Source organism: Culex quinquefasciatus, chromosome 1 (genome assembly GCF_015732765.1).
Source record: "Culex quinquefasciatus strain JHB chromosome 1, VPISU_Cqui_1.0_pri_paternal, whole genome shotgun sequence".
NCBI lineage: Eukaryota > Metazoa > Arthropoda > Insecta > Diptera > Culicidae > Culex > Culex quinquefasciatus.
Window position 1 is genome coordinate 28,987,284 of NC_051861.1, and position 25,705 is coordinate 29,012,988.

At 40.3% G+C, this 25,705-nt stretch overlaps 4 protein-coding genes across 4 annotated transcripts; all 4 read right to left on the reverse strand.

Moving 5' to 3' along the window:
* Nucleotides 1–940: 940 nt before the first annotated feature.
* LOC6040705 (integrator complex subunit 12) lies at nucleotides 941–2,243 on the reverse strand. Its single transcript, XM_038249620.1, is given in 4 exon segments — nucleotides 941–1,563; nucleotides 1,566–2,031; nucleotides 2,083–2,140; nucleotides 2,211–2,243. Coding segments are annotated over 2 exon segments (1,014 nt in total). The 5' UTR covers nucleotides 2,023–2,031; nucleotides 2,083–2,140; nucleotides 2,211–2,243; the 3' UTR covers nucleotides 941–1,006.
* A 649-nt stretch (nucleotides 2,244–2,892) lies between these two features.
* Nucleotides 2,893–3,617, reverse strand: LOC6040704 (protein BUD31 homolog). The gene is given in 3 exon segments (XM_001850006.2): nucleotides 2,893–3,123; nucleotides 3,126–3,329; nucleotides 3,413–3,617. Coding segments are annotated over 3 exon segments (432 nt in total). The 5' UTR covers nucleotides 3,507–3,617; the 3' UTR covers nucleotides 2,893–2,989.
* A 2,935-nt stretch (nucleotides 3,618–6,552) lies between these two features.
* Nucleotides 6,553–10,835, reverse strand: LOC119769460 (uncharacterized protein K02A2.6-like). The gene is made up of 4 exons (XM_038261967.1): nucleotides 9,946–10,835; nucleotides 9,379–9,715; nucleotides 7,718–9,335; nucleotides 6,553–7,400 (listed from the first exon to the last, which is right to left on the reverse strand). Exons 1-4 carry the CDS (start codon nucleotides 10,833–10,835, stop codon nucleotides 6,553–6,555), a joined length of 3,693 nt encoding a protein of 1,230 aa, XP_038117895.1.
* A 3,094-nt stretch (nucleotides 10,836–13,929) lies between these two features.
* LOC6040701 (alkyldihydroxyacetonephosphate synthase) lies at nucleotides 13,930–20,937 on the reverse strand. The gene is made up of 4 exons (XM_038261979.1): nucleotides 19,582–20,937; nucleotides 19,075–19,525; nucleotides 14,090–14,263; nucleotides 13,930–14,018 (listed from the first exon to the last, which is right to left on the reverse strand). Exons 1-4 carry the CDS (start codon nucleotides 20,923–20,925, stop codon nucleotides 13,930–13,932), a joined length of 2,058 nt encoding a protein of 685 aa, XP_038117907.1. The 5' UTR covers nucleotides 20,926–20,937.
* Nucleotides 20,938–25,705: the final 4,768 nt, after the last annotated feature.

Genomic DNA, 25,705 nt, shown 5'->3' on the forward strand with positions numbered 1-25,705 from the left:
AGTTCTTTGTCAAAAAGTACATAAATATCACTTAAGTGGTCAGAACTCGCGACAGGGTTGCCAGATCATCAATGTTTTAGACTCGTTGGAAAGGGAGCGTTCTTTTATTACGTAACGCAAAATTTGGGATTTTTGACCCCCCCCCCCTTTGTAACAAATCGTAACAGATGAGCCATCCTCCCTACCCCCCCTGTAACGCGTAACGCAAGGTCTTTTTGCAAATTTTTATGAGTGCTTATATGAAAATTTTGCGTTACGTAACAGAATTTTTCAGAACACCCCCCCTCCCCCAATTTTCGTAACATTTCGTAACAGACACCGACACCCCCTCCCCCCCTAACTGCGTTACGTAATAAAAGAACGCTCCCAAAGGTCTTTCAACTAACGATGTATAACATGATGATGTTTGGTTCAGTTTACTGCCATTTATTCAACTTCCGAAAACATGCGAAAACACCTTTTTATACATAACTTTTAAACTACTTATCGAAACTTCAAACAATTCAATAGCACCGTATGGGACCTTAAACCAAGTCGAATGCGACTGGTTTGGTCAAAATCGGTTCAGCCAGTGCAGAGAAAACTGAGTGACATTATTGACCACATACACACACACACATACACACAGACATTTGTTCAATTTTCGATTCTTAGTCGATATGTATACATGAAGGTGGGTCTTTGAGCTTTAAATAAAAAGTTCATTTTTAGAGCAGGATTATAGCCTTACCTCAGTGAGGAAGGCAAAATGCTTCTACAAACAACACAAAGAAACCAAATTTGTTTGTTTGGATTTCGGTTGCGCCCGGACTGTATGCAAAACGATGATCTTTCCGCAGTAGTAGTTTTTTTTGTGTCGAGAACGTGGAGACACCTTTCAAATTTGGGAAAAACTTAAATCTCATATTTCGTTCCAGACATTCTCAATTTTGAGTTACAGTTAAAATGAAGCATTTTCATCAGAAAACTCTTTTATTTTTTCTCAGTGAACCTTAATAGTAATATTTTATTTATGCTTCCGCTTGCTATCGTGCATTTTAGCCGCCTTTTTCTTCATCATCTGCAGCCGCTTGTCCGCGCTGATAATATTGATATTCGGCGTCCCAGCGCCACCGCTCGAAGATGACGCGGCCGCGGCCGCCGATGATGATCCCGCTGCAGCCACACTGGAACTGCTGCTGCTGCTGCTTTTGGACGACTTTTCCTTGTCTTTTTCGCGGTCTCGGTCGGACCGCTCCGACGAACGCTGCGACGAACCTTCGCGACTGCTTGAAGACTTTGAGCTCTTGTGCTTCGACGACGAGGACGAAGACGATGACGATTCGTAGTTCTTGCTGCTGGAAGATTTTGAGTGAGATGAGGATGATGACGTGGGAGTGGGTTCCGGCTTGCGGGACGAGCTTCCGGATGTTGACGAGGAGGACTTTCCGATGGATTTGCCCTTGCACAGTGTGCAGAACCAGGCGTTCTCCTGATCGTTGGCATCCGCCTCGGAGATGGCCGGCTTGTGGCACTCCTGGTGGTACAGCGAGTGACAATCGGCACACTCGACCAACCGGTTCCGGCGCTAACGTCCATCCGGCGGCACACGATACACATCAAATCTTCCAGCTCCTTCAGCTGGTCCTCCTCCATGACGACGTCATCGTCCTCGTCGTTCCCTTCGACGTCCGACAGGGACAGAATGATTGGGCCCGATTGCGGCGGGGGCGTCGGAACGGCACTCTCCGGCTCACTCTTGGCCGGTGATTGCTGCTTCGAGTCGGGCAACGTAATGACCACCGGAACAACGGCAGCCGGTTTTTGCTTGCGCACGTACAGGTTGCTTCCCGGAGCCAGACTCTCCTCGCCGAGGTGCTTCTTAGTGAGCGTACTGGCCAGAGTTTTGCTGCCGCCGAAGCGCTGCTTTATCAGCTCGTCCAGCAGGTTCCGGATCTTTTCGGCCGAGTCCGAGTTGGACGAGTGCAGCAGCTTGAGGGCGTGCTTGAACGTTGGGTCGACGTCGACCGCCGAGGACATCATGGAGAGTGACTGCAACAAAAGTTTGTTAGATCTAATTTGTGTAAAAACATTTTCCCTTACTTTTTCAATAAAATCCTAATCAAGTTGAATCAATCTGAGCAGTAACTGTTCAAAGCACTTCGACTGTCGAGATGGATCTTCTACGGTCTTAGACGTCAACAGACAGAGCAAAGGAAAAAAAAAAGCACTTCGACTGAAACGATTTGTAAACACAATATTTTTGACAGTTCAAAACAAAAACACCGGCCGCATCTTATCGGTAAAGCAGAACACTGTTGAGTTCTCAACATTATAGGGGAAAAGTGCTAACACAGAGTGGGTGGTGCTAGTTTGTATTCGAAGAATATTGATAATATTTTATGTGTTATGAAATTTCACGCATTTATTTAAAAAACGCCATCAAATTGCTAACCTTTCGAAGTGTTCCATGTACATTGACTGCCTGAAACATAGCGTTAATTGAATTATTAGCGATTTAATAAGATACTGAAGTACTAACACAAGTACTAGCGATTTGTTGAGGACTTTATAATTATTTTGCGATGACTATTGATATCGACAAATTCAAATGTATGCGTGTGGTGGGAAGTTGATCAAAGCAATAGTAGCCGACAGCTATAACGTAAACTTCGTTTTTTATCAAAATTTATGAGTTGTTAATGCACTTTTTGGAGGCCGGATCTCAGATATTTTCAGGAAAACGTTGTCCGGATCTATCATGCAACCTGTAGTTTAATAGGTAATCAAAAGACCTTTCCAACGAGTTCAAAAGATTGAAGATCTGAAAACCCCATTAAAAGTTGTAAGCACATAAGTGCAACGTTTTTTCAAACGAATATAAAATATCCGGATCTCAAGATCATTCTTGACTGTTTGTTTTTCCATTACATTTATTCTAAAATAATTGTATTACAATAAAAGCACAAGTCAAACACACGCCCACACGGTCGAGCACCCGCAACCTGCCTCAACCGGAACAGCCCCGGCACCCGCAGTGGACACACTCGACGACGCGGCCCTCCTCCAGCTTCGACTTGGGCACCCGGCAGATGCAATTCGTCCCGAAGTTGGTGTCCCGCGTCTGGATGCACCGCAGGCACACAGGTTCTCGTAGCCGGACTTTTTCCACTTGGCAATCAGATTCCCGTCGGCGATCTTCTCCTTCAGGCAGTACTCGTACAGTTCCCGGCTGATTGCTTTCCGCCGGTAGAACAGATCGTAAATGTAGCGCGACTTTTGGTGGTGGATCTTGAAGATGGGCCACAGCGACTCCGTGATGCGTTTGCCCTCGTGCGGTTCCGTTTCGGCTGTTGGAAGGGGGGGGGGGGAAACACGGAAGAAACCATTTTTAAAACGTTTTGTTTACGATTTTTCACGCCAAACGTCTTACCTTCGCGCATTTTCTGTTCCAGCTCTTCCAGGGTTGGTTCGATTAGTTCCCAGCCTTCCGGCGGTTGTTTCCGGCTGCGGCGTACTTTTGGCATCTCGCGGTATGCTTTTGAGTATCGTAAACTTCAGAAATTGTGCGAGAAAATCGCGGAGTCACACTTGTGTTTGGAAATAAACAATTTTTGATCTGTCAACAGAAGCGCGAACGAAAGCAACAACAAAACCCTGACTGAAAAGTCCGTCGGACGTCCGTCGTTTGTCGTCCGTGCAACCGTACGACGTCGCACGACAATGTCGTGCGACATTCGCACGAATGTCATACGTTTTTGCACCAAAATGTCGTATTTGTCGTGCGATCGATCATCGAAATTGTTCGACATTGTCGTACGACATTCGACCGACGTCGCACGGTTTTGTTATTTAGGTTGTCGTGCCTTTGTCGTGTGCTGTTTTTTCAGGTTTTTAGGTTATGTTGCAGTTAAAAAATAGATGATTGTTTATTTTTAATTTATTTTATTTTTTCGTGTAATTTGCACATTTCCCCACAGTAAAAAATCAATTATTTCATTATACTTGTTGTGTCGCGGATCTTCACGTACATCTTGGTGTCGTCTTCCGGTTGGTCTTCCAGTTCTCCTCGTCGCTCGGCATCTTGGCCGGAATTTTTTTGGCGTTGTCTTCCGGGTCCGGATTTTGTCAGCCATCTTTTCGAGCCGACGCCAGCGTGCGGGGCAGCATCTTGATCAAGAAGGACTATTGCTCCTCGACTAGCCGCAGATACGGCGGGGTGCGGCGCCACCGTTTATGTCCCATGGATTGATGGCCACCGGAGTACGGGACAACGTCGGTTTACGAACTTCTGGAGCAGGTGTTTTTGCGGTCGTTACAGCTTCCGTTCAACAAGCTGCGTGGAACAACACGGAGACGCTGGGTTGTTAGCAGGATCAGATTGGAATATGTTTGGTTACCTGAAAAAAGATAACGTCATTCGGCTGAATAATCATATCCAAATCATATCTAGAGTTTTGTTGTTGAAACAAAGGGAATCTCATGACAGATATCATACTCAAAAAATCTGTGTAAATTCATAAAATAATTAATTGTGGAATATTCAAAAGTTTAACTTTCAATGTAAAATTTTGAAAACAAATTAATTAAAAAAGTAGTTAATTAAACCTTATTTTATTCAGAAAATAAAGATTAAAGCAAATTTAAGACAACAAAATATTCTAACATTTTAAATTTCAAATTAAAAATCAACATTAACGCAAGTTTCATGGAGAAACCCCATCTGGACCTGTTTAAATATTTTTGATTTTTTTAAATTAAAATGCATGTGTTTCTGAAGACTTGGGGTCTTCATGCTTTGAAGAAGCTAAGAACTTAAAAGACTTTAAATAATTTTAAAATGTTCGAATGTTTAAATTAATCGTAAAAATTCAAAATATCTGAATAATTTAAAAATGAAATTTAATGTTTGATATTTTTGAAATTTACAAATATCAAGAATTAAAAGAATACACTCAAAACCCGATGGTTTGACACAAACTGTTGTCAAACGAAAGGGGTCACTTTTTAGTTTGACACCCATTTTACAAACGAAAAAGTGACCAACCACCGGGGGCTGAGTGTAATACAACATAAAAATTTAAGAGATTAAAAATTGTAGAACCTAAGAATTCAAAATTATAAATTTTTTTTTTTAGAATTTAGAGTTTTAGAACTTTAAAATTCTGAAACACTAAAATTGTTAATTTCTATAAATCTTTAATTCTAAAATTTTAAGATCACAAAATTCTAAAATTAAAAAAAAATATTCCTAAAATTCTAAAAAAATCTAAAAATTCTAAAAAAATCTAAAAAATTCTAAAATTTTAGAATTTTAGAATTTTAGAATTTTAGAATTTTAGAATTTTAGAATTTTAGAATTTTAGAATTTTAGAATTTTAGAATTTTAGAATTTTAGAATTTTAGAATTTCAGAATTTCAGAATTTTAGAATTTTAGAATTTTAGAATTTTAGAATTTTAAATTTTAAATTTTAAATTTTAAATTTTAGAATTTTAGAATTTTAGAATTTTAGAATTTTAAATTTTAGAATTTTAAATTTTAAATTTTAGAATTTTAGAATTTTAAATTTTAAATTTTAGAATTTTAGAATTTTAGAATTTTAGAATTTTAAATTTTAGAATTTTAGAATTTTAAATTTTAAATTTTAAATTTTAGAATTTTAGAATTTTAAATTTTAAATTTTAGAATTTTAAATTTTAGAATTTTAGAATTATAGAATTTTAGAATTTTAAATTTTAGAATTTTAGAATTTTAAATTTTAAATTTTAAATTTTAAATTTTAAATTTTAGAATTTTAGAATTTTAAATTTTAGAATTTTAGAATTTTAGAATTTTAAATTTTAGAATTTTAGAATTTTAGAATTTTAAATTTTAGAATTTTAAATTTTAAATTTTAGAATTTTAGAATTTTAGAATTTTAGAATTTTAAATTTTAGAATTTTAAATTTTAGAATTTTAAATTTTAAATTTTAGAATTTTAGAATTTTAAATTTTAGAATTTTAGAATTTTAGAATTTTAGAATTTTAGAATTTTAAATTTTAGAATTTTAGAATTTTAGAATTTTAGAATTTTAGAATTTTAGAATTTTAGAATTTTAGAATTTTAGAATTTTAGAATTTTAGAAATTTAGAATTTTAGAATTTTAGAATTTTAGAATTTTAGAATTTTAGAATTTTAGAATTTTAGAATTTTAGAATTTTAGAATTTTTTGTAGGAACTCGCCTGGTCCGGGAGAGCTTGCCCCAGGAGCGACCTACCTCGTTGAATGCTTGTACCGGAAAGAGGCCGAGTCAACGACGTGCACGAGCGCGAGCCCACTTCGGCTTGTCGACCCTGCTTCGTCGACTGGTTGATCGACCTTCGACGGGGGGCTAGTTTGACAGTAGGGAGCATTCATTCATTACGTGCCCCACATCTCCCTTCCTCCCAGTAGAAAAAAAAACACAAAAAAAAGTAGGTAACCCATTTATTTAAATACACTCGTAAAAAAAGGCAAAATTTGTCAAGAAAAAAAAAAAGGTAGTCTCACATTATATTTCCAGATGAGGTAAATAAACTCATCAGCGCGCCCTATACACGATCAACACGTCGCACAAACTGATCCAAGTAACTAGGCTTTTTCTTCTCACGAGTTGAACGACGTACCGGTTCTAGTTCTGGATCGCGTTCCTCATCCGTCGAGTTTCGGTTTCCACCAGATGAATTCCTTGCGCGGTCTGGTCGCAAGTTGAGTTGTGCTTCACATTCCGCCGAAGTACGCCACCCGAACACCTTTTTGGTTTGGGATACATGACGCTTAAGAATGTTTCCCGAGTCATTGGTCAACATCAGGTTCCCATCCCTTTCTTCAAGAACCGTGTACCGCGTTGGATCGAACCGGGTGTCGCCTTTTTGGCGGACGTTGCGCTCCACAATCACGGTATCTCCGGGGCCAATTCGACATGGCCGTGCTCCTCTGCGTGCATCCTCCTTGACCTTCGATGCTAGTTTTGCTCGTTTATCTCGGGTATCAATGTCACTTTCACTATGCTTCGCCTTCGCATGTGACAGAAGGGGTAGACGACGTTTTATTTTCCGGCCCATCATCACCTCTTCCGGTGGTACCCCGGTCACGGAGTGTGCAGCCGCGTTGTGGGCGTTGACCGCCGATCGTAGTTCCTCGATGTAGTTGGTCTTCTCCGAAATAGCTGTACTTGTCGCTTTGTTTACGATTTTCATCGAGTTTTCGACCAGACCGTTTTGTTGAGGGAACAAAGGCGTCGAAAAGATGGTCTCTATTCCTCTCTCCGCACAGTACTTCCCGTACTCAGCCCCGTTGAAGGGTGGTCCGTTGTCGGATCGAATGGATTTGGGAAAACCTTCTCGTTCAAAGATATCGTCTAGCACTTTCCTGGTACATTCAAAACTCGTAGACTTCACTGGGCGAGCAATAAGGTAGCGAGACCGATAATCAATCACGACAAGAATGGAAATTCCACCAAGTTTGGCGTAGGGGCCGTTGAAATCTATCGCAATACTCTCCCAAGCCACACCAGGAACCAAGGATCTCTTCATCGGAGTGGGCCGTTCCGGCCTACCGTTGGTCGCGCATGTCTGGCAGGATTTTACCCATTCTTCAGCGTCCGCAGTTATTCCTGGCCACCAGACCCGCTCGCGGAGGATACTCTTCAGTTTACCTGCCATTGTTTATATAGAATATATACATATATGACCCGACAAATTAATAAAAGTTTACCTGCCATGGGGTGCCCATCGTGGGCCAATTCAAGCGTCTTCCTACGAAGTACGGTCGGGACTACAGCGCATCCGCTTTTCACCAGGATTCCATTTTGAATCGTCAGGTCGTCGGCCAAGGCATGAAACCTTTTCAGTTCCTTTGGCCAATCTCCACATTCGACTGCGTCAATAACCTTCTGAAGTTCACGGTCCTTCGAAGTAGCTTCCCGTAGTTCTCGCTCTGTCAGGAATCCAACTGTGTTTGCCTCCAACCTGCCGATCTCCCAAGGACTATGCTGGTCGTCGAAGGGCGCGTCACAGCCAATGTAAAGCCGAGATGACGGATCAGCAATGTTGTCACGACCACGCACGAACTCTACCCAACACCTGTATGGGCTCAAGCGCAGAGCCCATCCGTCCGCTCTTGTCAGAGCGCGCTTGGAGCTTTCTCGCGACCGGTTGAGGATAAACGAAACACCTTTCGCATCTGTTCGCAGCGTAAATTCCCGGCCGAGCAGAAAATAGGCGAAGTGTTCGACAGCCCACACCGCCCCAAGTGCTTCACGTTGGTTTTGAGCGTATCGTTTTTCTGTCTCGGACAATGCTTTCGATGCGAAACTGATCACGCGGGGGGGCTTCCCAGCACTTTCTTGCACCAAGACTGCCCCGAGTGCGTTGGGAGAAGCGTCAGTGTACAGGATTGTCTTATCTTCGTCCGAAAAGTAGCCCAGCGTAACAGTACACTGCACGATCCGCTCCTTGGTGAGCTCAAACGCTGCGGCCTGTTCGGCTTCCCACTTCCAAGTGTTCTTGTTCGCTACTGCCCAGAGTGGGCTCGTTAAGTCTGCGTAATTCTCCAAGTGGGGGCTCAGGAATGAAGCCAAACCCAGAAAACTTCGTAACTCGGATACCGTTTTGGGTGGACGGAATTGGCGAACGTCTTTGATTTTGGCTTCATCCACATGGAATCCATCAGCGTCGAGTTCGTGCCCCAAGAATTTTATTCTCGTCTTGTCAAGTTCGCACTTCGTCGTGTTCAGCGTGAGATTGTTATTACGCAGGATCCGCATAACCTTGGCCGTGGTCTCACGTAGTTCTTCCAGCGAGTCGGCGTATATCAGGACATCGTCGATATAGATGATCACATTCGGAATCTCTTCCAGCAGGCGGCACATTTCTCTTTGAAAAATTTCGGGCGCTGCGTTTACCCCAAACATGAGACGCGTAAAACGAAACATTCCGTTTTCTGTGAGGAAAGTTGTTAAGTCCCGGGATTCCTTGCTCAGTTCCAAATGATAATACGCGTTGGTAAGGTCCAACTTAGAGAAGAACTTGGACCCGTGCAGCTTGACCCTGATTTCGTCCATGAGTGGAAGGCGAAAGTATTCGCGCTTGATGGCACGGTTCGGACCCCTCATGTTTACAACGAGACGGAAATCGCTATTGCCCTTTGGCACCGCAGACATCCCGCTTATCCACTCCGGTGCTGACACAACGCGCTCGATGATCCCCAAATCTTCCATTTCTTGCAAACGAAGACGAGCAGCCTCTCGGTAGGCTGCGGGCACATTATAATATGCGTTTCGCTCGGGGGGTATCGTTTTGTCCACGCTGAACTTGACCTTTACGCCCGGCATCTTGGGAAATGTTGAACTCGTTTTCAGCCGAACAACGGTTCACCTCGAAACCGACCTGCAACAGTTTCATTTCGCCCGCTGTCGTCCGTCCAAGAAGCGACTGCCGTCCTTCTTTTACGACGATGAAGTCGGCAGTGACCGACGGTTTTGCCGCGTGGACCACGTCCACCCTGGCACGGAATGCGCAGTGGATTGATAGCGGGGTCTCCGTGGCATAGGATCGAAGCTTCCTACCCTGCTGATGGTCGATCATCTTAATGTCGCTTTCATCACTTTTAATTTGCTCCCAATCCCTGCCTCCAATCACATTGACATCCGCGCCAGAATCAATTAAAAACGGATTGGTCCAGAAGCTCCGATTTTGCACTCCACCATCACATCTTCAAGGGAGATCGAATTGATATACTGGAACATTACGATAAGAGAAAATAAAATAATGTAAACCACTAATATGATCGGATCAGTTTTATTTAAGTACGTTTTCCAAAGAAAGGTAGTTTAATTCATACCTCGTCGTCTTCAAAATCCTCGCGCTTCTCAACAAGATTGGCAGAATTCATCCCTGGGCGGCACAACACGGCAAAGTGGCCTAGTTCTCCGCAAGAATTGCACTTCCTGGACAACGCTGGACAGGGAGTGTCGGCCGATGGGCCAGTTTGTCGCATCTTGGGCAACGGAAACGACGCCCTCTGCCACGTTGCTGTGGCTCCCCACGCCGCCGTGGCCCTCCACGCTGCTGCGGCTCTCACGCTGCTGTGGCTCTCCACGCTGCTGTGGCTCTCCACGCTGCTGCGGCTCGCGATAGCGTCCTGCGTGATAATTCGGCTTCCTGGCGGGCTGTCTCTTAGTTGACCACTTTCCTCTGAAACGCTCATCCGCTCCGGGTTGCTCACGCGGGGTCGAGCCATAATTGGAGGGGCGCTGCTGAGCAACCGCCATCACGGTCTCGTTTTCGTCAATAGCCGGTGGGAGCGCTTCAACTCTGGAGGCGGCCTGAACCAAGTAGTTGGTTGTCCAGTTGTGCGTCCTGGCCTCTTTCGCGAGCTGCTTATTGGCCATTCCGTTTATCATTTGCGTCCTCACGAATCTTCCGCGATCGTCCTCGCTGTACTTGCAGAGCTTAACCGACACAGTCACCCGGGCGTGATAAGCGGCGACAGACTCCCCGGGAGCTTGTTTCATGCTCGTAAAATTTTGATGTGCGGCTTCGGAATCGGTCAGGTCAAACAAGTGTTCGTTAATGCCCTTGACTAACGTGTCGTAGCAGTCGGCCGAATTTGAGAACGGTATCAAACCCGCGGCCTTGACAATCGCTTTCAGCTGACCGCCGAGAGAAAGCTGGAGCACTTTGCAGCGCTGGTATGGATCCCGAACATTGGCCACGTCCGTTGCCATCTCGAAGTCCTCATAAAACTGCTGCCACTCCTCCCAAAGCTTGGTGGTAGCAACGTCCTTGGGGAACTTTGGGAACTGGTCCCAACGAACACCTGCTGTCTCCATCGCGGAATCCAGAGCCACGCGTGCAGGTGTTTCGCCTCCCGTGACTGGCTGTTCCAGCTGGCGTGTCGGATGAGGCCGCTCCGAAAACTGATCCCGACTGGCTCCTGCAGCTACGAACTCTTCGCTTGCGCGCGCTTGGTCTTCCTGAACGGGCTGACCCATTTGTTGGTTCGGCTGAGGAGTTCTCCTTTCTCCAGGTATGCGAGGAGAATCCTTTCGATCCTATCGACCTTAGCTGCTAGCTCGGAGTATGGCTGTTCCTCTCTGACCGACGGACCTTCCAAACCTTGCCCACTTGTCCCTGCTTCCTTCGTTCTTGCGGGAGGATCATCGGGCGCGCGAACTTGTTCCTCCACTTCGTCTCCTCCTTGGCCTTCCCTATCACCCGAGGACTCTTCCGTGTCCCCGTCTTCCAGTTCATCGTCTCTTGCGTGACCCGAGGCCTCCTCTTCCTCGGCATCCTCCATATCACTCCCATACACCTCTTCCACCGCGCCGATGTCGGGTGATTCCAACTCGTCGCAGAAACCCTGCGGCGCCCGCACGTATCGGCCAGCCATTCTTAGTACACTTTCTGTAACAAGAGAATAAACAACTTCCTGAGTCTTCCTCTCTTGACACTTGACGGTAGTTCCTACACGTCAAAATTAAATGATTCCCTGTCATTTTTTTTGTGTTCATTGGCGGGAGTTTCCTCTCATCAAATATCACCGTGACGGTAGTCCCTACACGCCAGAGTTCACCGACTTCTCGTCGGATGATGGTTCGTAGTCGCGGTAGTCCCTACGCGCCATTTTCGCTATATTCGTTAACGGTAGTTCCTACGCGTTAGAATCAAAGCCAAACCTCGACGGTAGTTCCTACGCGCCGGAACATTATTTCGTGACGGTAGTTCCTACGCGCCAGAATTCATCACATCCAAATAAAACCTAACGTCGACGGTAGTCCCTACGCGCCGGAACAATATGTATGACGGTAGTTCCTACGCGCCATTTTCGCTAATTCTGTAGCGGTAGTTCCTACGCGCTAGAATCAAAGCCAAAAAACTCGACGGTAGTCCCTACGCGCCGGAACAATATTTCGTGACGGTAGTTCCTACGCGCCAAGATTCACTAATTCCAAATCAAAACCTAACCTCGACGGTAGTCCCTACGCGCCGGAACATTATTTCGTGACGGTAGTTCCTACGCGCCAAGATTCACTAATTCCAAATCAAAACCTAACCTCGACGGTAGTCCCTACGCGCCGGAACATTATTTCGTGACGGTAGTTCCTACGCGCCATGATTCAACATTTCCAGATCAAAACCTACCCTCGACGGTAGTCCCTACGCGCCGGAACAATATTTCGTTTTCAAAGGAATTCTATGGAATTCTACGCGCTGCACACCAACACCTTGAACAAAGAAGCACACTTTCTCCCTTTTCCTTTTTTAAGTCGGATGGCTGGCTGGCAAAACCAAACCAACAATATGGCTACGAAAAAGAGATAAAAAAAAATGGCGGAACCGAACAAATGAAACAGCACCGCACCAGGAATAACACAAAAAATCGACGATTTCTTCTTTTCTTTCTCGAACACGATGCTTTCCAATTTCACACCAAAGTTCAATCCTCCAGATCGGGGCAAGCTCTTCAGGAAGCCGCGCAGGTTCTTTCTCAAACTAACCTCCAAAATTGCTAAAAGCAACTCTGGCAGGATCGCCAATGTAGGAACTCGCCTGGTCCGGGAGAGCTTGCCCCAGGAGCGACCTACCTCGTTGAATGCTTGTACCGGAAAGAGGCCGAGTCAACGACGTGCACGAGCGCGAGCCCACTTCGGCTTGTCGACCCTGCTTCGTCGACTGGTTGATCGACCTTCGACGGGGGGCTAGTTTGACAGTAGGGAGCATTCATTCATTACGTGCCCCACATTTTTGAATTTTTGAATTTTTGAATTTTAGAATTTTAGAATTTTAGAATTTTAGAATTTTAGAATTTTAGAATTTTAGAATTTTAGAATTTTAGAATTTTAGAATTTTAGAATTTTAGAATTTTAGAATTTTAGAATTTTAGAATTTTAGAATTTTAGAATTTTAGAATTTTAGAATTTTAGAATTTTAGAATTTTAGAATTTTAGAATTTTAGAATTTTAGAATTTTAGAATTTTAGAATTTTAGAATTTTAAATTTTAAATTTTAAATTTTAGAATTTTAGAATTTTAGAATTTTAGAATTTTAGAATTTTAAATTTTAGAATTTTAGAATTTTAAATTTTAGAATTTTAAATTTTAGAATTTTAAATTTTAGAATTTTAGAATTTTAGAATTTTAGAATTTTAGAATTTTAGAATTTTAAATTTTAGAATTTTAAATTTTAGAATTTTAGAATTTTAAATTTTAGAATTTTAGAATTTTAAATTTTAGAATTTTAGAATTTTAAATTTTAGAATTTTAGAATTTTAGAATTTTAGAATTTTAGAATTTTAGAATTTTAGAATTTTAGAATTTTAGAATTTTAGAATTTTAGAATTTTAGAATTTTAGATTTTTAGAATTTTAGAATTATATTAGAATTTTATTCTAAGTGTTTGAAATAAAAAAAGGTATTGCTTTTACCTTTTTGTAATCTGCATTTTTTCAATTTGTTATAATTTTATTATAAATATTTTTTTCATTTAAAAAAATATTTTTGTAAACCTTTTAAAAATAATTAATTTTTTTTGTAATCGGCTGAAAAACTCTATAATAAAGAATAAAAAAAAAATTTTTTTTTGTAATCTGATTTGTTTTCAACCTTTTTTTATTTAAATTAATTTTATTTTTTCGGTAAAAAAATATAAAAAAAACTGTAAAATATTAGAGAATTCAGGATGTTGGTAGTTTTTAAATATTGCAACTCATCATCAAGATGTTCCTGGCGGAGCACTTACACCATTCCAAAATCCGTTTTTCAATGTTAACTACTTTTTAGGTAATAAAAACTGTATAAAAGTTCTGGGCCTTAAAGGGTTAAATCAGAGATACTAAAATTTTCCTTAAGGAGTTAATTTTTGATTAGTCAAATGTTAGAGTTTTTATTATACAATTCTGAAGTCCAATAATCATAACACCCAATATTAGCCCTCATACTTCCGGTCTTCCAAGCTCACTCCCGATACTTTGAAATGCGCCTCTTCCATCATTTCAATGACTTGAAGCAACAGTTCTATTGATTAAAAATCCGGTGGATCAGAAACACCGCCACGAGATGATTATTCTGTACCCCTTTTCTCTTACCTTGGGTAGAACTTTTGACATTCGGTGATTCATCCTCCTCCTCCTTTGGAATGAACCATATCCTCCATAAGCTCGGTTCCTCCCGGTCCTGTCTTCCGCCACGAAGACCTGGCCCGCCGGATTCATGCGTCTCGTCCTCCTCCTCCACCGCCACGAAGACAGAATTCTGAATATCTGGAACATAAGAAACTATAATTTGGCCACTTGCCCACTCCGGCCGGAACTTTCCGACAGAAAAAGAAGCACAACTTACCGGTCAAAATCCTTCCGAAGCCCAACATCAACAATAACTGGTTCGATTCGGTTGCATTCAAGTCCAAACAAGACAAACTGAAGAGAACTGTCAAACTGTTTGCGTCGACGAAAATCGTGACGTCGAATTGAAGGGAAATCGATGGAAAAAACAATGTCGGGCATGTCGAGTGTTTGTCGTACGTTTGTCGTCCTTTCGACCAATCGATATCGAAACGGTAAAACCAAAACCGCGCGACAGCTTGTACGACGTGCGACATTTTTCAAACAGGGAGTTGAGAACTGTCATGTCATGAAAGCGCCATCATGGTTTCGTCGATAAAGTAGATGGTCTCAAAAAATTAAAAAAAACACAAATTGGGTCCTAAAGCCCTGTTTAATTTATTTAATAAAACAAGTAAAACCCCGATTGAAAACGTGATTGAAATCCATTTGTGATCACTTTTTTTATTGCAAACAAATAGGGTATTTTAACCATTAGTGGACCCCCTAGTTGAGCCGAAGCACATTTTTCAAAAAATTTCAATATTTTAAGCACTTTTTCATAACTTTTTGTACAAAACAGTGAAAACTGAACTCTTTTGAACAATTTTGACTGTTTGTTTCATCAGTTTATTTGTTTTTAAGCAGAAAAATAGCCATTGGAAAAAAAAGGTTTTTTTTTTCTTTTATGGACCCCCTTTTCCTATAGTGGACCCGGGTCCATAATTCGATTGTGGACCCGGGTCCACTATAGGCAAACTGTTATTTTTAAACCAAATTTAACCGATATTTGATGTTTTGATGCATGGTGTAGGTCTAATGATACATATAATGAATAAAAGATGGATTCTACTCACTTTTTATCATAAACAAATATGTTTTGTTAACAAATTTGGCTTCAAACAACAACAAAACCAAACAGACATTTAAACACATTTATTTCCGAAAAAGATCAGAGAAAACGTTTCGAAAACCACTGTAAACATAAAATTATTTAAAAAAAGTAATTTTGATGCACATTTTTTCATATTAATTACATAAATGGTTGACCAAAACTAAACAATAGATTTGTTTACAGTTGCTGATAAAATCACGCATGTTTATTTAACAAAAATGTTTTGTTCTTGATTTATTATTATAAAATATAATTTCAAACTGCAATTATGATGCTTCAGTTAAGTATAATGGACTATAGTTTTGATTAACTATAATTTTTTAAGGCTTCAGCATTTTTGGTACTTTTAACATGAAACAGCTATATTTATACTCATAATTGAAAGATATATGTGTTTAAGTTGATAACAACAAGCATTCATTGTATATTTAAGAGAAAATTTTGGTTAAATACACAGTTTTCTTCATTTTTGAAGGTTTAATTAACAGAGGTCCACTTTTGGAAATGTTTGGATTTTCGTTTTCCTATATTGGACCCCCCTAATTTTTGCTCGAAAATGAGCAGTTCTTCGCTTTATTTTAGTAAAGTTCCTTAAACTTACATTATTTCGACTTGCTGAAGTTGAATAATCAGTCAAAAAATGATTGGATAGTTAATTCAATCATAAAATATAAATGCAGTTTTGTTGTGAAAATGCTTGTGGCCATGGCTGATTTCAGATGTCGAACTCAAAACACTTATTTTGATGAAAAGGACAGTTAAATATCAGTCAACATTGGTTTAAATGATGCTGAACATGCCAAATAAAAGATTTGTAGACAACAACACGCTTGAAATTGTGATTTTATTGAATTTTTCATCAAAAACCCTTCAGAGGGTCCACTATAGGAAAGGGATAACGTACCGTAAACTGGGGTCAATCGGGACACATGGGGCGAATTGGGACAGCAGTTTTAACCATGTTGGAGCACAATATTTTGATTTTTCTGGTTGGTTTCGGTGAGAACAGAGTCAGGCCAACAAAATGTGTACATCCATTTTCAAATTTGAAAGCTTTAAGTGCTCTAAAAACTGCTGTCCCTATTCAGACTGTAGTCCCGATTCACCCCAGATTACGGTACCCTAAATTGACAAGACAACATTTAAGGTCTAATGTAGTCCTCTTGGAAAGATCTGTCAAGTAGGACCTTTTTGATCGAAAAGAAATTATTGAATTCAAAATCCATTTTATTGCGCGTATTCCTGAGAAAGACACGTGGCAATCAAAATCAAAAACCAAACCATCCACATTAACGACCCCCGGGTCTTTTGTGGTCTCTGTTGCAAGTTTCTGCTCGAACCTAGGAGTCCGAAGGCTTGAATGGGGAGAGCACCCAAACCTCTTTCTACTCCAAGGAACCTTCCACCCCTGTGTTTGAACTGACGACCTTCGGATTGCGAGTCCAACCGCCGCCAGCGATTCCACCGGAGTAGGCTTGGTTTGGTGTGTTGTTTGTACTTATGGCATGGAGACGACTCCTACACCTGGAATGACTTAACGGCCTAACAACCAAGGCCGGGACCGACATTTTACTTCCTCATCCGATGGAAGGTTGCAGCAGATGGGAATCGAACCCAGAATTATCCGCTTACAAAGCGAACAGCGTAGCCATTCGGCCACGCACTGCCACCGCGGCAAACCAGCCTCGAAACGACGCGCCGCACTTTCGGCAAATGCGTGCTGTCAAATCCCATACTGCGCTTTTTGATTTTGTTGATCTTCTTCTTTAAATCGCCTGGCATTGTTGCCAAGTATATTTTATATTGCACCAAAAGTGTAGAAAATTGCTGGCAACAATGCCTATGACATATTCTGAAATGCCGTACGGCGTGTACCTTTGAAAGAAACGGACAATACAAACTAAAAAAGGGTCAAACGAAAAAGTGAACAACCACTGGGGTTGACTGTAGTGACAAATAATTTGTGGCATACTGAACTGTACCACAAATAGTATTTACTATATGGGAAATTAATTGTCAGGCACACCGATTTTATTAGGGATACTACACTGAAAGAAAAGCACATAGCAATATCACATGTTTTGCACATGAATCCACCCCATACTACTTAGTCTGTGAATGTGACGTGGAAATCACTTGAAAATATCAATCGCGCAAACCGGCAAATCCAAATGCAAAACACGTGAGTTTAACGTGAAAGCTCCCATGACTTTTGAATGGTGTGCATATGAATTTCAAATTATTTTTTAGTATAAATGTAATGGTTTTCCAGTGATGTTCATGGGAGCTGAATATTGCGTTTGATTTTAGATTTATAAAAAAATATAATACGATTATAAGTTATCTTAAACATTTTTTTTATACTTGAAATTAAAAATCATTTGAATCAAAACAACCGGACCATCGAGCCGAGAAACTGCTTAACGACGGTTCTTGGAGGCCTCCACCGACTCGACCTTGATGATCTGGATCGAGTGGCCAGCACCGCATCACGTAACTGCCGATGGTTGTACATGTTGTGAGTTCCGGAACGCGAATCGTACCGCAGCCAGTCAGTGCTGAAAAAAAACGAATTCAGAAGCCAACCCTTCGCCGGAGTTTTTCCTGAAAATTCATTGCTGAATGTTAGCCTTTGTGTAAATTTTCACAGTTTTTCTATTAAATACTTACCAAAAAGTTCTAGTAGGCTTGAATGTTAAGCAAAATTATGAATTTAAACGATAAATTCGACAGAAGAAATCGCAAATTGGACTGCCGTCGTCCGACGCCATCTTACGAATAAGGACATTTCATCAAACAACTTCAAATACCAACACATTTCATTCTCACGTGTTTTTCACTTTGAAATCATGGGAAAAGTCAAATGGGGCAAATCCAAGTGAAATTCTGTTAAATCCAAAGTGAACTCCAAGCGATAAAAGAATGAAAAACATTTCGCTTGCGATCAGCTGATTTCAAATGATTATCACATAAACGTCACATGAAAAACACATCTTTGTCAAGGGAAAAGCATGGCAAATTATCGTGTTGATTTTTGGAGCAGCTCACGGGAAAAAGCACATGAATTTACTATGTCTGATTTTTTCAGTGTATCACAAATTTAAGCCTAATTGGGTCCTAAAATTATGCTTAGATTTCTGATACACTAATGTTGTTCACAACGATAAAGATTATTCTTCTAACCACAAAGGGTTTACAATGGATTTTTAAATCACTTTGAAAAATTAAATCAATCCATGCTTGAGGTACAGTAGTTGTTCGGTAACTGGGCTGAGTACGTAGCCCAGCAACCGAATGCTGCTCGCTAACTGGGCTGAACGAAAAATAACGAGGGGACTACCGATGCATAATATTTTGTTGAAGAAATATAAAAATAAAAATTACTAAAATTTATTTACAATGATTACTTATCATATTTCTTGATTTTAACTTGAAATTACATGAACGTTTTAAAAATGTTTTTTTATGCGTTGAACATGATTTTTGCATCCGTTAACCCCTCGGTGATTTCGGTTTGTTTTGGTTTTTTGACGTTTGTCTGCTTTTTAACTGGGCTAGGGCCCAGTTATCGAGCGCCCAGTTAAAAAGCAGCCCAGTTAAACAACGCCCAGTTACCGAACAACAATGTAATTGTATTTGAAACAACAGCATTTCATCGCCGTCGTGCTAATTTGTCGTACGTGCATTTTGGGCCAATCTGAGTGACGAACGCCATTTTGTGCAGCTCACAATGCCTCATCTTTTGACCTTCACAGAATCTTGCCTTTATATTTAAATTGAGTATCTTTTAAACCAGGTTAAGGATTAGAATGAAACAAACACACTCGCAATTTCGCAAACCTTTATTACATCTTACACTTCGGCTCTTCCCCGACCAAATTCCCCGCCGCAAAGGTATTCTTCGGATCGAGCGCCCGTTTGACCGCTTGCAACACCGTTACTCCCGTCGTTGAAACACTTTGCGAATACCACCGACTCCGCACCTTTCCTACCCCGTGATGATGGGACAGCGTCCCACCGGAAGCTAGAATTTCATCTCGGGCACGATCCTCGACGGTCTTGAACAGCTGGACGGGAATCGTGTCGCCGAGGTGTTCGGGATGTTTGTACGCGAGGTAGAAGTACACGCAACAGCCGTCGTCGTAGACCTGGGTCACGCGACAGGCGATCATCAGTCGGGTTATCCCTCGTTGGTGGCAGTCTTCGGTGACGCGGCTTTTGACGTTGCGGCAAAGGGTGAGACACTTGTCCCACGGGAGGGACGTCTCGAACGATTCCGCCATGATGTTAAACTCCATGGCAAAGTCCTGTAAGAAAAAGTTGTTTTGAATTAGGTTGGATGAGGGGATTGAACAAGCGTTACCCGAATGTAAGCGATCACGAAGGTCATGGTGTAGCCCTTCTCGCCACCCTTGGAACCCCCGTTAATGGCCCCGTGCGTAGAGGCTACTTCATAGATTTTCTTCTCGTGTGCTTTCACTTCTTCTGAAGTTCCTTCGAACATGAGCGTAACAACAGCTACTGAGTCAAGTTTAAATCTACGGATTGTGCTCAAGTAGGTCTTGGTAACACTTTTGACGATATTGTTGAACCAGGTTCCATCGGGCTGAAGGTGTTGGCCAAGTTGAAACTGCATGTTGTCCATGAGACGAATACTTGCGGGTTGAAGCCGCTTAGCGGCAATTTCACGCAGAAATCCAACGCCCGTATCAAAATCGCGGAATACTAATGACCCGTATCGACGAACCTCCGGAAGTGATCGCACTTTGATGACCGCCTCGGTGATCACTCCTAGTGTTCCCTCAGATCCGAATATCACGTGATTGAGATCTGGCCCACAGGAAACCCGTGGAGCTAGGATCTGCTTTTCTAGTACTCCTACTCCGGTGACCATCTTGATTCGCACGACCAGATCTTCAATGTTTCCGTAAGTGTTCTTCTTCATCCCGGAAGCACGTGTTGCGATCCAACCTCCTAAAGTCGAGAACTCGTACGAATCTGGTTCGTGACCCAAGGTTAACCCCTCTTTAGCCAGCTCACGCTCGATATCTTGTCCCGTTACACCAGCTTCAAAGCAAGCCGTCATATTATCGACGTTCAACCACAACAGCCGATTCATCTGCGTCATATCCAACGACACTATTGTTCTTCCAACGATGTTTGGAGTCGTCACAGCTTCCGACACCGACGAGTTCCCTCCAACCGGTATAATCGCTACTTCAAATTCCTGCGCCAACTGAACCACTTCCATTACCTGATCGTGTCCGCTTGGCCACACCACCACATCCGGGATCTTCGTGTAACTACTACCACGAACCCGCTCAATGTCCTCCAGCGTTTGCCCGTGACTTCGCATCAACCGGTCCATCCCGTCCTCGGAGTGCCTCACTCCGCGATCCTCCAAACCCCGCAGAAACCCCTCACTCCGAACCGGATCCGGAAACTCCACCGGCATCCTAGCTTCCGGCGCTCGTTCACTAGCCTTTACGCCAAAGTACTCCTCAACCCACGTCTTGAACCCGTTCAGCCAAGCTCCACCGGCTATCGGGTATCGCTTTCCAGAAAACCGCAAACTGTCCTCTTTTCCCACAAGTTCAAACCGGGAGTCTTTGTAGCCCCAACCGTCCCAGCGGATCACGTCCTGGCGTCGTATCGGAATCGACGGGGTGATCTGGCGGGGAAATCCGTTGCTAGAGGATGAACTCATCTTGGTCGGAGGAAGTGCTCGTGGATACTGACGCACGAAAGAACCCACGCGGTAGTCGCGACCCCCCCCGAGTAAGGTGCAAAGGTAATAAAAAGGGTTATACCAGCTTCATCAGTGGGACTAGACAGTAAAGTAGCAAAAAGGATAGTAGTAAACACGGTTTAAGTAAACCGAGATGACCCGAGAGGTTCTTAGCGGTGTGACGGTAGAGAATGCGCCGCCGTTGAGTGCATCTGCAACAGTTACAGTGTAGTTTGTTGTCATTGAAGTTTTTTGTGTGATTTCTTTCGTAAGATCGCAACTTAAACTGTACTTTGTACAGTTATAATTAGAGAAAATGGTTTGTTTATAAATTCAAACAGCATTCTTTAACTCATGTGACTGACGTTAATTTTATGTGTTGTTTTGTCACACAACGCTTGAATTTTCCAAATATTTTTCCTTATTTTTAATTTTGTACTCCTAAGTCAAAAGAAGCCAATTGGGTCCTAAAATGAAGCATAGATTGCTGATAGTATTGTTTACAGCGATAAAGCTTATTTTTCTGAGTACAATGACCCTTTGTACAACCACAATGAGTTTAAAATGGATTTTTAAATCAATTTTGAAAAATTAACCTCGCGGTCCTTCTTGACAGAAAAGCTCCTACTTGACAGCTCGTTCCAAGGGGACCATAGTTGATCCATCGAAAAAATGTTGTCTTGTCAAAAAAAAATTTTGCATTAAAATTAAAAATAGTGATCAGAAATGGTTTTTAATCGTGTTTTTTACCGTTGTACATAAAAATTGACATAGGGCTTTAGTACCCAATTTGCAACTTTTTTTTTCAACACAAGGCTACATTCAAGGGGGGTAGACAATTTTTAATTTGAAGGCCACGTGATTTGTGCACGAGCTCATTAAGCCCACAGACCATAGTTGATTTATCTTAACATGTTGTCTTTTCAATTTAACTTGTCTGCATTAAAATCCGGGACCGCGGTGTAGGGGTAAACGTGGTTACCGGTCCCGGTGGCATTGCCTGACCACGCCTTCCGTCGGACGGGGAAGTAAATGTTGGCCCCCGGTCGTCTCCCTGGGTCCTGGTAGGCAGTTGAACTAACAATCCAAAGGTCGTCAGGTCGAATTTCGGGGTGGATGGAAGCTGAGGTGTCAAAAGAGATTTGCAATTGCCTCAAAAATCAAGCCTACGAACACCTAGTTTCGAGTAGGAATCTCGCAATCGAGAACGCCAAGGCAATGCTGTAGAGCGAATAATTTGATTTAGATTTTTGATTTGCATTAAAATAAAATAAAATAAAATAGTGTTCTTAGGCGTGGATTTTTCCGTTGTACCTTAAAATTGACGTAGGGCTTTGGGACCCTTTTGCATATTTATAGAAAAAGACAATAATAAGTAATTCATATTTAAACACTGAGTTTATATCTGCACGCATAAACACTTTAGAAAATCTTAAGACTCGAGGCTTATTTTAAGTAATAAGTTCGTGGAAAAATTCGCTGTTAAAACAATCATCATAAATCGGATTTTACGAGTATTGAAAATGCTTTTTATATTTCGAACAAATAAACAAATTGTTCTATTACTGTTCCTTTAGGCTGTTCATAAAATATTTAGAATAATTAAGTTGAGTGTCTATTTAAAAAAAAATGCGATCAAATTTTCAAAATAAGTTAGAAACACTATTTGCTATATTTATGCTTTTTATGTCAATGCAATCGTGGTTAAATCCATGTATTATTTGTTTCAAGTTTATTCTTATCTATTTCTAATTTATATATTTCAGAACCAATTATTTAAAGGTATTCTTAAATATTTGTAGGTATCGTTGAGGACTATTGGGAAAAAATAGGTACACAAAAAAAATCCTAAATTTTTAATTAACTTTTTTTTACAAGAACTTAATTTAAAAAGGGTTTTTTAGATTTTCGAGATTTTTTGATATGTTTTAGTGGAAAAAACCCCGCAACTTTAGAGAAGTATGGTCAAAAAAACTTGCCGTCAAGTTAGGCCGTTGAAAAAAAAATTGAAGTTTATGTCCCTCGACTCTGGCCAAAGTCGAGGGGGGGGGGCATGGTATTAACATTTGAATGGAAAAAGTGTTTTAAAATGCATTTTACACCTGCCCAGTTGTTTTACAATCATTAGTTTTCAAAATATCCAAGTATTGGAGAGATTTTATATGTTCGCAGAAAAAAAAACTTTTTGCGGTGCTGTACATTGGAATTCCACAAAAATTGAAAATATTTTTAAAAGATCTCGGACATGCTAAATATGATTAAAAACTCGGGAAAATGCATTTAAGATTGTTTTCAGTTGATAAGATATCTGTTTATTTAAAAAATAATAAGTTTTTTGAAAAAAATATTTTTTTGCCCCCTGATTTTTCGGAGCGTTTTTAAGGGGGGAGGGGGGGGGGATCGACATAAACTTTGAAAAATATTTTCAACGGCCTTATGATTTTTTGAAAAAAATTCTGGCAAAAAAAATTTTGACCCGATTTTTTATGTAAAATTGCAAAAAAAAATGTTAAAATATTTGCAGTTTTTGGACTTTGAAAAATAGTGTCCATTTGTGACCATTTCTTAAATATGAGCAATTCTCTACCAAAACCGGAAATGGATTTTATTTGTATTTTTTGATTAGGCTCAAATTTTGTGGGGGCCTTCCCTATGACCAAATAAGCTATTTTGCGCCATTGGTTCACCCATACAAGTCTCCATACAATTTTGGCTGCTGTCCATACAAAAATGGTATGTAAATATTCAAACAACTGTAACTTTTGAGTGAATTTTCTGATCAAATTGGTGTCTTCGGCAAAGTTGTAGGTATTGTTGAGGACTTTTGAGAAAAAATAAGTACACGGAAAAAAAAATTGCATTTTTTTATCAACTTTTTTTCACTAAAACTCAATTTCCCAAAATACGTATTTTTTGATTTTCGAGATTTTTTGATATGTTTTAGGGGACAAAAATCCGCAACTTTTGAGCCATAGAGAAACATGTTCAAAAAATCTGCCGCCAAGTTATGAATTTTTGAAAAAACAGTGATTTTTGGAAAAAATCGAAATTTCATGCAAAAACATTGAATATAACGCCCATTTAAAATGCTAGTTTTGATTTAAAAATTTTCAAAATATTTTTTTTCGAAAAGATCGGAAAATTTCACGATTTTTTCATCTATTAACATTGAAAATCGGACCATTAGTTGCTGAGATATGGTCATTACAAAATGGTGGGTTGTTTTGGTGAGATTAAGAAAACTTCAATTTTCGTGTTTCTTTTTCTTAAAGCGGCTCTATCTCAGCAACCCGAGGTCCAATCTTCAATGTCTCTTAGACAATTTTAGAGCAAATTTTCTGAACTTTTCAAAAAAAAATATTTTTAGAAATGGTCACTTATGGTCACTATTTTTAAAAATTGAAAAACTGCAAATATTTCGCTAAAATCAAACTTTCGGTGGCTATATCTTGAAAACGGAAACCTTTATCAAAAAATCTGTAGAGTACTTTCCGATTGCAAATTAAATTTTGCATTAAAAAATAATGTCAAACTTGTTTTTGCATTAAATTTCGATTTTTTTTTTCCAAAAATCACGTTTTTTTTTAAATCATAACTTGGCGGCAGATTTTTTGACCATGTTTCTCTATGGCTCAAAAGTTGCGGATTTTTGTCCCCTAAAACATATCAAAAAATCTCGAAAATAAAAAAATACGTATTTTGGGAAATTGAGTTTTAGTGAAAAAAGTTGATAACAAAATGTGCAAAAAAAATTTCCGTGTACCTATTTTTTTTCTCAATAGTCCTCAACAATACCTACAACTTTGCCGAAGACACCAAATTGATCAGAAAATTCACTCAAAAGTTAAAGCTGTTTGAATATTTACAGCACTGCCTTAAAGGAGCTCTGGCTCACTGGCACGTGCTGCAGTATTAATGAAAAATGTAAAGATCGATGAAAAGATGAGAGGGCATGTAGCCCTACTCCATAAAAAAAGAAATAATCAGAATATCAGAATATGAAAAATAAGACAAACCGAGCCTAACTCCGAATGGAGTAGATGAATGTTCCAACTTCCAGTTGGATGTGCGTAATTCGGTCTTTATAAAAAAAAAAACCATTTTTGTATGGACAGCAGCCAAAATTGTATGGAGACTTGTATGGATGAACCTATCACACAAAATAGCTTATTTGGTCATAGGGAAGGCCCCCACAAAGTTTGAGCCTATTAAAAAATACAAAAAAAATGGTCGAAATCGGCCGATTTCGTAGAGAGTTGCTCATATGTTTTTGACTTTTTTAATCAAGACTAACTTTTTGAAAAGGCCAATCATTCAATATTACGCCCTTTCAAAATGTTAGTCTTTATTCAAAAACTTTGACAATATTTCACGAATTTGACAACTATTTCATGTTTTAACATTGACAATCGGAGTTGCTGAGATATCGACATTAGAAAATGGTTGGTTGTTTGAAAGGGAATTTCAATTTTACTATTTCTTTTTCTTGAAGCCGCTGTATCTCAGCAACCAGAGGACCAATCTTCAATGACTCTTTTACAATTTTATAGTAAATTTTCTGAACCTTAAAAATATATTTTTAGAAATGGTCACTATTTTTCAAAATTGAAAAACTGACAATATTTCGCTAAAATCAAACTTTCAGTGGCTATACCTTGAAAACGGAACCCCTTATCAAGAAATCTGCTAAGAACTTTTCGGTTAAAAGTTCAATTTTACATATAAAAAACAATTGTCTAGATTTTTTATTGTGTGAAGT

Excerpts from the sequence above, each read along its gene's own strand:
- LOC6040701 (XM_038261979.1), bottom strand. The coding sequence starts at position 20,925 with ATGAGTTCATCCTCTAGCAACGGATTTCCCCGCCAGATCACCCCGTCG. Across the intron at positions 19,526-19,581 it reads TCGTGATCGCTTACATTCGG|GACTTTGCCATGGAGTTTAA; the intron begins GTAACGCTTGTT and ends TTTTTCTTACAG. Across the intron at positions 14,019-14,089 it reads TGTCAAAAGTTCTACCCAAG|AACTGTTGCTTCAAGTCATT; the intron begins GTAAGAGAAAAG and ends TTTAATCAATAG.
- LOC119769460 (XM_038261967.1), bottom strand. The coding sequence starts at position 10,835 with ATGGAGACAGCAGGTGTTCGTTGGGACCAGTTCCCAAAGTTCCCCAAG. Across the intron at positions 9,336-9,378 it reads TGTTGCAGGTCGGTTTCGAG|ATGCCGGGCGTAAAGGTCAA; the intron begins GTGAACCGTTGT and ends ACATTTCCCAAG. Across the intron at positions 7,401-7,717 it reads CGATGGGCACCCCATGGCAG|TGAAGTCTACGAGTTTTGAA; the intron begins GTAAACTTTTAT and ends TTGCTCGCCCAG.